Raw genomic sequence first — 15,925 nt, 5'->3', positions numbered from 1 at the left:
TGCCCACAGCTTGGCCCACACAATTGCCCCCCAATTTCTGGGTTAATATTAGTATCATATAGACAAAGATTAAAAAAATAATAATAACATCAATACAAGCTACTTTAGGCATAAGTAATAGCACCTGAGCTAAAAGAACTGATGTTAATATTAATAATAATAATAACAATAATATACTTCTTAATTCTTTTGTTATAAAAAAAAACAAAACATCAGCACCCGGGTCAGACAGCACAAGAAAGAATAAATTTAACATCATATATGAAATACCATGTCATACCTGCAATAAAACCACATTGGAGAAACAAGACGAAATTTCATCACAAAAAAAAAGAACACCAGAAGGAATGTAAAAGGGAAAGAACAAACAGGCTAACAAGAGCAAGACAACAGTCATCTTAAGAAAACATGAAATCAGCAATAAAAGACCACTGCAAGCGAGAAAATCATAGCATGGCCTGGGAAAAGGCCATGGCAGAAAACAGAGACAGTAAATGGATTATGGATGCAGTGGATATCAGAAAGCGAACCAAAACAACTATGAACCGAGATGAGGGGGGCCTTTCTGCTCTCACACACTTGGAGCAACATCCTCCAGCAGAGGGCGAACAGCAGGAGGTGGAGTCACCTGTCAAAGTTTGAAGGGTGACTCCGCCTCATTGACAATCAGTTGTTTATGCACGTCACGCCCGACCACCTGGTGACCATTCTAATGAAGACAGAACGTCTCCTTCGAAACAAGTCAGGTATGTTTTCAAATACACTGCGTGTCTGGTAACAAAATAATTAAGAAGCTATTTAATACTATAGACACGATGAACGCTACCGATTGAGTAATAATAATAAAACTGATTAAAATGTGCATCTTTGATCCTTTCATTGTAATGGCCATCCAGAGTTCTGAAGAGCGTTTCCTCAATATGTAAACATACCAAATGTTGCTGTTTTCATAAATCAAGAGCCTTAAGTGAGAAAAGACCTATATACCAAAAATTAGTTCTGTTATATAATAACAGTAAAAAAAACAAATAAATGAACAACTAATTCCCTAGTCAGCTTTAATCAAATGTGTGTGTCTTTCATAACCCAAAGCGTTTTTCTATAGGTTAAAAATTGCAAAAACATACAAAATTTTACACTCAATCAAAGAAATGAGAGATTGTTTCTTTGAACTAAAGGTTTCGTGGGATGTTTTATTACCAAGCTCCATGCAAACGGTGACTTATTGCTGAAAAATGCTAAATTATGTCAAACAAAAGGCCTCAGGGTTTATTTTGATCCAGTGTTTGGCAATGGAGGGAAAATACCAAATGAAAATACTTCTGTGAAAATACAGTTCAGGTGAAAATCGATACAAAAAGGATGAACAAAAAAGAAAGCTTTTCTAAGTTTCAGCAGTGCTTTCAGACCTCGTGAGCTTCATCTTCACAGCTGCAGTGACCTTTTAAGCCGTTTATGTCTGTGCATAGATATTGGCATTAACATCCTCCCACTTAAACCAAAGCAGCTTGCTAAGCCAACAACTGTGCACAATGAACCGTGGACCTCAGAGGTGAATTATATCATGCTGGATTACCCTTACCTTAATTTATCTGTGCCAGCTTTGTATCTGGAGACTCTGGCCATCAACAGGGGCATGCAGACATCATCCAGCCAGCGTTTCTCATACTTTGGTTCATTAGCTGAGGGCGAAGGAGGTGATGGAGCCTGTGTGGAATACATGAGCAAGGCAATGAGCGGTTAAGTCCTTTTGATCATTGAACATGTGGCTTGGACGCCACATTTGCACCACTCACATTCACAAAGCAGCCTCTAGGTTTGGGTGAACAAGCTACGTGGTAGAAGCGGTGACCTCTATTAACTGCTAACTTTAGATGTTCTTTCTCTTTTCTCCTTCAGTTAAGAATCTTTTTTACTTTTGAAGATAATCTGTTGTAAACAGACTTTGATCAAATTTGAGCTAAAATTCTTTATTTTTCCTCAGAACAGCAAGAATATAACATAAATGAACAAGTTATTCAGTATCCTGCTTCTGCAAGCACTATACCATAGTTGTATTGAAGAAGGACATTGAATATGGTCAAGTGTCTTGGTTTTTTACAGATCTTAAATCAATAGTTGCCACCACTCTGGCCTAAAAATATTACAAAACTATAGACTCTTCCAAAATGGGCAGGACATTCAGGGGGTTGACCCGTATGGGTCCTGCGGTTTTTTGGGTTGTGCAGACCCATAGACAATCGTTGACAGGACCAGTTGTATCTCAAGACCGTGCCACCATTTTGTGCATTGTCCACATATGTAATTACGGTCTTTCATGCTACATGTGTGATATGCATAATTCTTAGGCGTTTCTTGCATTCGTCATTCGCTGTTTTGATTTGTTCAAACATTTTGGTCAGTGGACAATTATCCAGTTTATACGTATTTTACGTAGTTTGTTCTCAATTATTTCTTAAATCGTATGCAATTGTGCGTGATTTATACAAGATGCACATTTGTAGCTTTCAACAACCGTTCCACTTATGTCCACGTATGACTAATGGACTTTTCACGCATGTACCACCCATGTATATTTATGTCACGTGCACAGTGCATGTCACATTACATTTGATACACAAATTACTAATGAGTTGCATATTAACAGCGCAACAATCACACAAAGTTCATGAATGATTGGCGTATTATGTGACGGGTCTGTAAATCGGCCGATCTTTCACCCCTCCGGCAGTCTATACCGAGTGGGGGCTGGGTACGGCGGGCATAGATGCGACTCTTGACCCTTCTCATGGATCTCCCCACTGCTTCCCCACACATCTTAAGGGACATCATCAAAATGGAAGCTACCAAGGTAATAATAATAATAATAATGGTTATAATAATGCTTACAGTGTTTGTCCGTTATTCATTCACTCGATCTTGGTGATGGTAAGCGACTGATGTAGCTATAGCTTCCCTGGGGCGGACTGACAGAGGCGTGGCTGCCAGGACATCACCTGGACATTCATACGCATTTACACAAAAGGGGAGTGACTTTGGAGGCAGGAAGGGGGAAGTTTCTTGCCCAAGGACACGACAGTTGACTGGGGGAAGCAATTGAAGCACCGACCCTTGAATCTGCTCAACCACCTGAGCCACTGCTGTCCCGGTTTACAACATTAGAAAGAATTGACTAATGCGTTATGCAAACTAAAATGTCATTTGTCTGTTCCAAGGCACAATGACAACACTTTTAAATGTATTTATTAAGCTCTTTTCTTTTTTAGATCAACTGGCAATTGTCTCTGCCTAAAACTTATTAAACCAAGGTTTTGTAAGAATTTCAGGTTGAAATCTTTATTCTTTTGTTCTACCTGTAAAATAACTTTGAAGTTACTTTTTGTTCCAGTTCTGTGAATCAACGGATTAAATGAGTAAAACATGAATTTTGCTTTGTGCCCTTTTTTGACTCCTACAATCCTGTTTTTGTTTCTCTTGTTTGAACTTATTTAGAAATGTTCTCAAAAATGTCATCCAAGGCATTTCTTTGAATGTTTTTTTTTTCTTTTGGGCATTTTAGGAGGCATGCTTCTTTTTTTTTTATCCAAGCTCAAGTTGCCTGGTAATAACATCTACGGTATTTCAATTATAGGTTTCAAAAAAACAACATTTATGAAGAAACATGATTCCTAATATTTGCTGTGGTAATGCATGCACTTCCACGTTATTGCAGCTACAAAGGAAATATCTCAATTTTGGGGGGTAATTTTCAAACCTGTTTCTGCAGACTGGGGACATTTTGCCCATGCCTCAATTTCATTTCCTCACATCCAAAGGTGGCATTTAATTTCTTCTGTCATTTTACTGCAATCCTGTTCCTGCCTCAGCAATGGGACTATTTATGAAGGTGCTGATGGTGTTCATCTTTTATGTTCCCTGTTATGAGTCTTCATATTACGGTCTTTATTAGCTCCAAATGGATTCTTCTAAATCAGCCTCTCCATTCATAGATAGCAAATGATTATGAGAATTGTTCCATGAAATTAGGAGTCTGAGCTTATGTTTGGGTCAGAGGAATCTTAGACTCAGGATGTATGTTCAGCTTTTGAATCTTTCGGAGGAAACCCTGCTGCAAAGCTGACCATAGTCCTATTCAGTGACACAAAATGAACCAGATGAGAAAACGCTTCAAAGCTTTTTTTTTCTTATAAAATAATTTGATTCCTTTTTCCTGTCAGAGCGCTGAAATGGAGCTGTGGTGAGCATAAGCAGATCAACAGAAAACCTGCTCATCTTCACATGATCAACAGCTGCTTGAATACAAACAAAATGCACTGAAACTTCATGATCGATTTTAAACACTAAAATATAATAATAATAAATGCTAAGTGTCAATCAGTGAGGCTTTCATTGTACTGAGTATGATCAACAGCCAGGATCTAAACCCACAACCTTTTAGTCTAACAATGGGCATTCTAAAGTTAGACCACTGAGCTAGTACAAATGCATATACTATTAACATGCAAAACAAGTAAAAGATGTGTCTTGAAATTAAAAGGGAAAAAAAGTAAATGTCTTGCTTAGCTTAAAGACCCAATCTGATGATAATGGTGTTTTTAACATGTTCTTGTTGAATTTTTTTCATGATGGACATATTTACAAAGAAAAATGTAGTATGTAGTAATGAAGTATGTCTTTATTCAAATATGTGCGACTCAGGTGGAGAAGAAAAAAATGCAGTTTGAAAAAGAGCGTATTTGTGACGCAGAAGATACACTGGTCGGGCCGCAAGCTCCATTCTGATGCATCCTCTTGCAGACAAATGGATCCATGAACATCTTCATTTTCTTTGTTCGAGCTGCCATCTGGCTAAAACTACACGACTGGATAGCTCCAGTACTGCTTGCCATTTCTAATGCTAGGTTGGGGGTGTGAGGGGCTGTAAGCTAGCAGAAGAGAGTGTAAACAGAGAGCTCTCAGTAACAGGAGAGGGGGCAGGGTTGCTCTGCACCAACTAACAGTTCAGAGTTATTCTAATGAACTGCTGCTCTGCAGAAACTATGCTCTAGAAAACAACAAGCTTTTTTTTTTTGGCTAAAAACAGCACAATCATAATTAATATGTATCTGCTTTTATGTATTATGTATTTGCTTTCAAATCTTACAAGCACAAACATTTATTTTTCATTAATTTAGATATCAGACATTAAAAAAACATTTGAAACATTACAAAAAGGCCTTTTTATAAATGGGAGGTAATCGCTTGCAGAGTATACTTTTTAGCAAAAACTGCAACGCAGCATAGGAAACCTTTGTACAATTGTGGAAAACCTTTGCCCAAGGAATTCTGTTAAAATAAAATGAAATGATCACTGCAAGAAAAGAAAAGAATATAAGATATCACGGGGAATGAAGTGTTAATAAATTTTGTGCTTTGTTTCATAAGAAGTCCATTCTATCTCAAACAGGTTTAATTCCTATGTCATTTTCCCCTCACTTTCCAATTCTCTTTCACTGCTTCATCCTGTGAGTTTAATGGAACAACTAGAACCGTCTGCTACTGCAAAGTGGATTGCAGCATCTCCTAACCAGTCAAGCATTAAACTGGATTTTAGTTGGTTGAATTAGTGGACTTAACCGATGCCAGCAGCAGGATTGCAAGTTTAAATTTAGCAAAGACTCATTTTAAATGGCGAAATGAATATTAAATATGCCACACGACTGATTAACCTTAGCATGCTTAAATATTTCACCTATCCTTTTATTGCTGCTGACGCTGAATCAGAAAAGTCTAAAAATAGGACATCTCTGAAATGTGTGTCATTGTTAACTTTATATTTAAAGCTGCCGTTTCTATTTGAAACACATTTACACTAAAACCAAGCAACAGAGGAAAAAACAGAGAAAGACACTAGCTGCGGTTACATGGACAAAAGAAAATGGAATTAAACGCCTGATCAGAATAAAAATGTGTCATGTAAGCACGGCGTTCGGTATACTCTGGCCCGATCAGACTGCTGCTGATCGCTGCTGAACTCAGGAGATCCGAGTCTCCCGGGAGGACTGTGTCTTCGAGCAGAGGAGCGGTTTTAAGATGGTGTGTGAGCTAATGGAGGCGGCTTTTGGGTGCAGGATTCTGCTCTGTACAGTCCGGAAAACTGTGAATTAATGTTTCCAATCGTGTCCAGACAAAATAAAGGCTGATGTTATTCCCACATATTTATGTATTTACACATTGCAGCATTGACCGCACAGATTTTTTAAGTTCAACCACGGCTAAATGTTGTTGGCACGTATTAACCTAATCCTAACCCTTCTTCTAGCTCTGTCTAGCCAAGAATAAAGGATTGGCCGCACAGATTTAAAAAAATATGAGCAAACAGGCACTTAATGGTAATCATAACAATAATCAAATCACTTTTGGAAGAGCATCTCACTCTATGACGCAGCTTTCATTGATTACAACGACAACGGAACTAGCTATTTCTGCTTCTACGGCCGTTTCCGGTATTTTAGATAGTTCTGCGCATGTCAAAATGAGTTATTGCAACCAAAAGTAAAGATTTTTTTATATTCATCCTAAGCTAAATGTTGTTGGCACGTATTAGCCTAACCCTAACCCTTCTTCCGGGTCCGTGTTGCCAAGAATAAAGTATTGGCCGTATTGATTCAAAAAATTAGGAGCGAACAGGCCCTAAATAATAGTCATAAACAATATTGAAAGCACATTTAGAAGATTGTCTCACTCTATGCCACAGCTTTGTTTGTTGGCATTTACTGGTCATTTATTCTTCTACGGCCGTTCCCGGTATATTAGAGACTTCTGCACATGTCAAAATGATTTATTCCGACTCAAAGTGTGGCACATGTAAACGTGCGTTAAAATAAGATGAAGTTTTTCTGGGACCATGTATACAGTTAAATTCTAATCCAATCTTTGATCCGATCAAAGATATTTTGCACATAGATTGGCACTTCCATGAATTAAAGACATCACCCATTTGTTACTACCAAATTCGAGTCTCTGATTGGTCAAAGTTCAACAAGGTGTAACTTTCAACGTGGTTGAATGAAGGCACGTTTTGCTGTTTTGTTTTTATTGGGGTCTGGGGACTCAGAAAACTGGCCAGTATCCGCTGTGACCAACCTTCTATTGTGGCCAGTCTAAGGCACACCTGTGCAATAATCATGCTGTCTAACCAGCGTGTTTATATGGCACACCTGTGAAGTGGGAAGGATTACCTCAGCGAAGGAGAAGTGTTCACTATCACAGATTTCAACAGATTTGTGAACAATATTTCAGAGTAATGGTTATCTTGTGTTTATAGAAAACATTTCAGATCTTTTAGTTAATTTAATGACAAAAAAGGGCAAAAACAAAAGTGGCGTGTTTATATTTTTGTCCAGTTTAAGTCAAGGCGGCGTCTCAAAAGATAAAGGGTTGATAAAATGTTTGATCGCTCAAAATTCTAATTAAAGTCCCTTCCAATTGGGAGAAAATGCTTTCAAATAATTGAAAAATGAATGCAGATACACTAAATGAGACTAGATGAACCTCAAAACATAAAATCAAAAAGGCCCAGACTAAATGCCCCAAATCCCCAAACTCTTACTGAAGAAGCCCCATAATAAAAAGAACCAAAGCATCTGCCTTCCAGTGAGGTGAAAAAAAAGTCTGAACATCTCAGCAGGAAATGATAACACCCTCTGGGTAGACTGCAGTGAGGAGTCAAAGACAGAAAAAGTGCCTACATTTGCAAAGTGAGTCTAACGTCACAGTTGAGCTGAGCCTCACATGCAGACCGCTGTCATCTTCCCCAATTCTTACAACTCCACTTCTAAAGAAATGATCATTTGTTTGCCCCAATTATGTCAGTGCAAAACACTATGTTTTAGTTAACTCTCAAGTGAAGGTCTTAGAGGAGGTGGAGGAGAGAAACGGAACACTATCAGGCTGTCAGGGTGGATTACACTGACAGAGCACCTGCCTCTGCGGAGCTGCAAAACAGGGACTTAAGCCAGCGCTCTGCTTTCCACATCAGCTGCTCTTCCATGAGGCTCTGCTGCCCTAGAGGTGACAGAAGCCGAGAATAATCCCTGAAGACAGAACTCTGTTGATGTTAAAGCTCTGTACACGAGGATGTCTCTGTGTGCATCACTGTAAGGGACCGCTTTACGGCTAAATTTAGTCAAATCGTTTGTTTGGAGTGCAGAGAAGAGGAGAGTACGTTGGTCCTGAAGTGCAAATCACTCAACGCAAAAACCTATTAAAATCAATACAAAATTTAAAAAAGCAAATAATAAATAAGGAACATTACATTTAGGATATCAAAACAAAATTTTAGAAACCAGAACCTTATTACAAAAAATGAAACAAAATACAAATGAAATGTTTTGGAAAACCAAAGTCCATCCATTCATCTTCTTCTGCTCATCAGGGACCGGGTCGCGGGGGCAGCAGTCTGAGTAAAGATGCCCAGACTTCAGTCTCCCCAGTAACTTCCTTCAGCTCCTTTGGGGGGACCCCGAGGTGTTACCAGGCCAGCCGAGAGACAGTCTCTCAAGCGTGTCCTGGGTCTTCCTCCGCCCTGGGAGGCATCCAGGAAACATCTGGACTAGATGCCTGAGTCATTCTTAATGGGCTCCTCTTAATGTGGAGGAGCAGCGGATCTACTCCAAGCTCTCTCCGATCTCATGAGGCGAGCATTTGAACGAAGATCAATGGGTGAATTGAAAACTTTGCTTTACGGCTCAGCACTCTTTTCACCACAACAAACCGGTACATTGCCCACATAGCAGCGAAAGCCACACCTGTCAATCTCACGCTCCGATCTTCCCACACTCGTGAACAAGACCCCAATGTATTTAAACTCTCCACCCAGAGAGTGAAACTACCTTTCTCTGGTGAAAAACCATGGCCACCACACTGCTGACCCTCGATCCAGCTGCTTCACACTCAGCCACAAACTGCCCTGATGCATGCTGGAGATCATGGCTCGATAAGGCCAACAGGACAACATCATCTGCAGAGAGGAAATCCGGTGGTCTCCAAACCAGACCTCTGGCTGTGCCAAAAAATTCTGTCCATTAAGAAATTGAACAGAACCTGTGATAGAGGACAGCCCTGCCAGAGTCCAACATGCACCGGGAACAGGTCCGATTCCTCATACAAATACCAGACAGCCCTCGTTTGTCCATCATTTCAACCAAACAATATTTGGCATGAAGCGATACTGGATCGGCTCCGTAATATACCTAAAACGTTTATCGATATGTGGACATTGAAGACGCATCTGAAAAAACTCAAAGTTCAAAACTCAGTAGTCATTATCCAGTCAGCGACGTTCAAAGGGCCTACCTTTTCCGGTTTATTATTGTGTTTCATTTTTTTTACATTTGCATTTGATTTCTGGAAATGACTGTTCTTTTCTGAAACATTTCCCTTTCATTTTGTTTCATTTTTTCAAACTCTCCAGCAGGAATACTTGGTGAAAGAAAACATTCTTCATGGGTTTAAGGGAGATGTTTGACTGGATGAGAGAATCTCATCTGAGTCGCACTCTTAAATAGAAAAACTATTAAGAGTTATTTTCTTAACATTAGGACTAAAAGTGAGACAAAACAAACTGGAACCCTAATTTACTGTAAACTGTAAACTACATTAGCATGTAGTCCACTTTAATATTGCAAAAAGCAGCTTATATGCAAAACAATATGAGGCATAATGACTAACTATGTGGAGGCTGTTGAGATCAAAATCTGTTCTACTTCATATTTGATGAAGACTAACAAAGGAAGGCTTGTGAAAGTACTGATGGAGACGTGTTTGAATACAGAGTTAATGAGGATGACTGTTAAGAAGATGGTACCATGACAGCTTGTGACTTTATCAAACACCTATCAATCAAGACTAAGTCTGACAGATCTCTGTAGAACAAGAACAAAAAGATGATTCATGCCTTATACATTTCTACAAATGCGGTGCATAAAAGTTGTTGAGTAGAAGTAAAATCACTTTAGACAGCTGATGAAGTTAACTTCTTATTCGTATTTTTGTCTTTGGTTGGTGCCAGAATCTATTGCATCTGTAAAGATAAATGAGTGCTTTTTCTGTGTGTTGCAGCTGTGATGTATGTTTGACACAATTTAATAAAACTGATACCATAAATCAATCAAGATGGATAGATTAGAAAAACTGTGCGAATAGGAAAGTGAGAGATGAAGAGAACGGCTCATTATGTGTCGAACAAACTGAATCTTTTAGATTATGGAGATAAGTCAGGGATCAGCTGGGTGGGATGAAGGTGAGACGAAAGCTTTCAACGGGCAACTAGGTGAGCTCTAGTAGTGTGGGTGATGAAGAAAAATGTTAAATCATCATCTGGTTTGGTTTCACACTTCACTTTCAAAAGTGGAAAGACTAGAACAAACAAAAACCCGATAACATCTCTAATTGTCTTTTAAAGGGTTATCACACTGCCTCTTAACCACAGTGGCAAATGGCCATACTTATTGTGCTTTACAGTCCCAGTCCCATTCACCCATGCACACACATTCACACTCTGCTGACCAACACTGGCACCAACCTTTACCCACCAGGAGCAATGTGGGGTTCAGTGTCTTGCCAAAGGACACTTAGACACATGTGCAGGCAAGGCAGGAACCCTGTAATCTTTCGATAAGAAGTCGACCACTCAACCTCTGGACCACCGCCGTCCCAGATGAAATGACCATAAAACATTTCTAACCTCTCTGGGGTTTTTTTTGTCTGTGAACTAATCCAGAATTGACCTGAAATTGATCAGGGGCTTAAGAGGGTCTTAAGAGAACCAGAGTTCATTAGTTTGGTCTGCACCAAAGTTTTCACACCTAAAAACTGTTTGAAAGGAAAAAAAAAATTAATAGGAAAACAATTGAGTGTACAAACGAATTAAAGAATTGCAAACAGCAAAATGCATTGTCATTTGAGTTATGACATCAAAAAACCATGACTATTTGAAATGCAATTGGTTTCGTTTTTCATCTAATTTTTAAAATTGTCATATTGAATTGTAAATCTTAATATTGAATTCTAAACTGCAAAATGTATTTTCATATTCCAAGCCCAAGTTGCATATTGTCAATTGGGCGGCCGTGGTAGAGCAGTGGACCCATGATCGTAAGATTGCAGGTTCGATTCCCACCTTGCACACCCATGTGTCAAAGTGTCCTTGGGCAAGACACTGAACCCCACCTTGCCTCTGGTGGTAGGCAGGCGCCAGTGTTTGGCAGTGGAGCCGCCACATGTGTGTGAATGTGAATGTGTGTGTGACTGGATTAATGGGTCTGTGACTGTAAAGCGCTTTGGGTCTTGTAGGTAGAAAAGCGCTATAAAAGTATACGCCATTTACCATTTCCAAAATGGTTTTTAAAATTGCATGATGTAATTGCAATTTGAATTGTCAATTGACAGTTGCATATTACTTTGAATAACTCAAAAATACAGACTACAGAGTTTCCACTTTTTTTAATATAACTGGTTGCTGACGTGCCGTAGAATTTCTGTCATGGGAAAAAGTGAATTTTGGCTCAAATAAAGTTGAAAGTCCCTGGTCTAGAGGAAGACTAAAGAGAAAGTTTACTGATGCAGTGAATGAATAAATGCAAGGTAGCTGGTGCTAGAGTAGAGGATGCAGAAGACAGGGTTAGATGGAGGAAACTGATTCGATGTGGCGACCCCTGAAGCAAAAAGCCAGAAGGAAAAGATCTACCACTGTAGAACTGTTCCCCTGATTCTCTCCATCCTCATCACTCCCAAAAAGAACCTCACGTCTTCATCTCTGCTTCCCCCAGCTCTGCCTCCGGTCTCTTTTTCCGATTCTCTAAACCAGCGGCCTCAGACTTCAGGCCTAATGGGTCGTCATAGAAACTCCTGTCTCATCTGTTGCTGAGGTTAGTTAGAAAACATGTAGGACACTGGCCCTCAATGGCTGGAGTTTGAGACCTGTGCTCTAAACATCACGGCTGCTCTTACCTTTCCTTTATTCTTGCTGGCACTCTTTTGTTACTCATCCCAGCTAATCTTCCTCCACTTGTTCCAACCTGTTTGGACACACCTCGTCACCCATTTCCAACTCTCTGTTTCTCCAGCAGGGTCGCCCAAATCCAGGCCTCGAGGGCCTCCTGCTGGTTTTTCCAGACACCCTGCCTTATCTGCTGCTGATTACCTGGATCAGGTGTGTTCAGCCAATAAGGAGCTTCAATGGCAGGTTGGTTGGAAAATGTGTAGGACACCGGCCCTCGAGGCCTGGATTTGGGCGCCCCTGCGACAGTTGACTCAAAGTAGTAAAAGTCCTTCATCTCTGCTCCCTGAAACCTCACCGTTCCACATGAGTTCCTCTCATTTACACACAGAGAAATCAAGTTAAAGCTTTAATTTCTGTGGTTTGAAATTCTGCGGGTGAGATGATGAGTTTCTTAATGCTAAGTTTTTTTCAGGAGCACAAGGAATTGACTTTGTGGTTAGTAAAAAAGTTTGTTGTAAATGAAAGCTGGAAACGTTTTGTCCGCATTTTCCTTATTTTTGCTATTGCCTTGCAACTCAAGTGTAATTTATTTTAGGTCAGAGCATTTTAAAAGCGAATGGTGCACTACTTTTATTTTGTTCATTTTTAAACAGGTGGCCCATTTCAAGCTTCACTGAACCTTTTTCATGCTTTTGATGCAGTTAAGTGATGGTGTACTCATAAACAACAACAAACATCATAAGGTGATCATATCATTTTATCAGGCGTTATCATGAATGGTCTTTCTTTAATTTACGTTTTGGAATGTTGCAATTTGAAAAAAGTGCCACAATCTGTTTTTGTCAAATCATAAATGTCACTTTTAATATTTTCTTTATATAATTAAGACTAAATAAAACAGACTTCTATCATTTCACATGGGGAGGCACGTTTTAGGCTTTTCTCTACACAACATAAACGGAGCACACCAAGCAAAGGCAAAAGGTTTTCATTTCTTGTTACTGAGTTTTCATCCAAACACTTTACTTAAAATTATCAGTAAAAAAAAATAATTTCAATGCTGTGGACCTTCACGTCTTCCCTTAACAGAACTCATTTTGGAAAAGGCCTTCCATGAAGCTAATTTCCTGCTTTAGATGATCATTTTATGATCATTTTATTAAACTTTTCCAAGTTTCTTTAAAAAATAAGTGAGTGAAAATTCATTTTTTTTGTACACATTTTCCTCGAATGTGTAGTGAATCACAGTTACGACATCAAAACACAGAGAAACTGGAACTATCATATGAGCAGCTTTATGCAGACTCCTGCCTTCACAGCTGCAGCATACATCCCATAATTACAGCCAACTTCACTAAAGATCAACCAACTTCAAGGAGCCAATAGATGTTATGTGGAGTCAGTAACATAAATTTAGGCAAATGAAACGCTGTTAATGTCTAGCTCTTTCCAAAAATCACAGCTATTATGAACTCCTGTTTGTGTCTAAAAATAAGAGCACCTATGTTGAAATCTTGTTTGTTAAGAAAATAAGAGTCTTTTTTTCACGTAGAACGGATGTATGAAAAATGAAATATTTCATTAAGCTTTTTCAAAATCGATTTGGACATAAAATTTGCACAATTTCTAACAATCTCATTTCAAAACAAAACAAACGTTGTACTGCTCTCTTTAACCTTATAAGAAGCACCCTGTCAGTTCATTCATTTTAGTTTTATTTAATTTCAAAAACATTTAAATGAATATAAAATACATTAAAAACATATCTAGGATGGATTTTGTTGTTGGCCACAAATATTTAAAATCAAACTTAAAGTTAAAGTCCCAAATGTGTTCTCTGTATGTGTATTAATAAAAATAAACAATAATAAAATCAGGGGACCTTTCTTATTATTGCCACAGTGAAAATCAGAAAAAATATCAAAGTTCTGGAGGCCCCAGCAGGCTGGCTCCCCATCCCGCAGCGGGTCTCTGTCTGGCCGCCAGCTCTCCTCCCGGGAGCTGGCATAGTGATCATGATCATTCCACCTCCATCTTCCCTGCGACAGAAATTCCATGGTGTACCCAACAGATTTGGTTCAGACGGGTACCAAATTATTAAAAAGCAAGGTTTGGTACATACATTTGTTTCAACATTCTGACAAAAAGTGTCAGTTTGGAACCAAAAACATGTCACTTTTCACCATTTCTTTATTGCTAAATTTCAACTTTTGAGAATAGAGACGGTCAGTCGGTGTGGTTTGTGCTGCCCCCATGACAAGCTCTTCACTTAGGCAAGACACAGCTATCGTCATCGGAAAAGAGGGATCAGTGGCGGGGCTACTCAGCTTAGCACCACTGGCCACGCCCATGTAGAGGAAATTCTGGAAATAGAGGCTTCAGATAAACATGAAATATGGCTTTTTAAGACATTTAGGTTGTGGGATTTTGGTAAAAAACTTCATAATCATAATTGAAACACCACTGGGAACCTTTTTATTTTTTTTAAATTGTCAAAGGGGGACTTTGTATACGAGAGAAATGACAGAAAATTAATAATGAACGTTTAAAGGTTAAATAAATATCATCAAGGATAGGAAAAGAACAAAACCTGGGTTTCATCAGATTTTCTCTGCAGATGCAGCGTGGGTGAAGGAACTACTGTGCGTCTCAGCCGAGTTTCATTCCTCCTAAACTGTCAGGTTAGAAGCCCGTTTATCGATGCTGGCAGCCACATTTCAGGCTGCTAAAAAGCGTTCCTACCATACATGTGTAGAGGACATCATGGATTATTTCCCATTTAATAACCTGTCAAAGTCAAAAAGGATTTGTTCAAGCCCCAGCTCACAAAAAAGAGGCGGCGGCTAAGCCTGCAGCTTTCAGCTCTGCGGCTGCCTGGTCACTGGTCAGCACTGCTCCACATGCGGAGCTGGAAAATACAGAAGCAGCAGCTCAACATGCTTATTTTTCCTGTTAATGTTTTCAAATCCAAATGCAGTTCTTTAAAAAATGATTCTGATGAGAAGCCAATGACAAAATGAGTCTAATGCTAAAGTCATTGTGGTGACTTCTCACAGGAAAAAAAATGTGGAGGAATCGGCACATCTGCTCCGTGACTGTGGTCTGCAGCACCAAAGGCTTTCCAGGAGGCTCATTTTCTGCTTTGTTCTGCTGTTATTTTCAACACTGACAGCTGTGATTAATAGATTCTCTAAATGAAATGGATGTGGTGCCAGGAGTGGAAGTCTGATCCACATGTCAACAATGGGCCTTAAATGTGATTTATAACAGCTTGTGATCATTAGAAACTGTTTTATAAAAGTTTTTTATTTTTCCACAGCTCTGAGGATCTATTTTAACTTAAACACTGCTTTGATTTTCTTAAAAACACAATCAACTCAACAGAAAGAAACAAACAACAGCAGGTTTTTTGTAATACACCTTGATTTTTGGTCATTTTTTTGACAATATATATTTTTTCTTCAATAGTAGAATCTTTGAATGTAGTATTTCTAGCAAATCAACTGAAGCTTGACAAAGATGTTCCCTAACTCCTTGGTTTGCCTCATTGACATTAAAAAGTCAAATTATCAGAATAAAACAGGATTAAAGAATAATGTAAACAACTTAACACTTATATTTGGGTTTTTTGCACCTTAATTAAATTGTATTTTTTGTAATCAAAGTTAAGATGCTTTTAATTTCTTATTTTTTTACAAGTCAATGCTTTACATAGAATTGTTTTAAACAGATCAACTTACTTGCTTTTTGGTTGGACATTCTTAGTTTGTTAGTTCAGCTCTTTTGTTGACGCAATTTGAAACTAATTTGAAAGATAAACATTCAAAAGCTTAATTTTAGACGTAAAATGTATTTTTTAATATAATCCAATTCTGTTTTAACGTCTCTCCCTAAACACTTGTAAAAATATTTATTCTTATAATCAAGTGTTGTATTCTTATC

At 38.7% G+C, this 15,925-nt stretch overlaps 1 protein-coding gene across 2 annotated transcripts in view; it reads right to left on the bottom strand.

Moving 5' to 3' along the window:
- Nucleotides 1-15,925, bottom strand: part of sntg2 (syntrophin, gamma 2) — a 151,802-nt gene that overhangs the window by 70,745 nt on the left and 65,132 nt on the right. For both annotated transcript variants that reach the window (XM_023951838.2, XM_023951837.2), the window contains exon 9: nucleotides 1,583-1,707. In XM_023951838.2, the coding sequence (XP_023807606.1) occupies nucleotides 1,583-1,707 (125 nt within the window). The remainder of the gene's footprint in view (nucleotides 1-1,582; nucleotides 1,708-15,925) is intronic.

This window comes from Oryzias latipes, chromosome 22, assembly GCF_053564925.1.
Source record: "Oryzias latipes strain Hd-rR chromosome 22, Olatipes_Hd-rR_3.1".
Lineage (NCBI taxonomy): Eukaryota > Metazoa > Chordata > Actinopteri > Beloniformes > Adrianichthyidae > Oryzias > Oryzias latipes.
The sequence above is the reverse complement of the archived record's forward strand: the minus strand, read 5'-3'. Positions and strand labels throughout refer to the sequence as shown.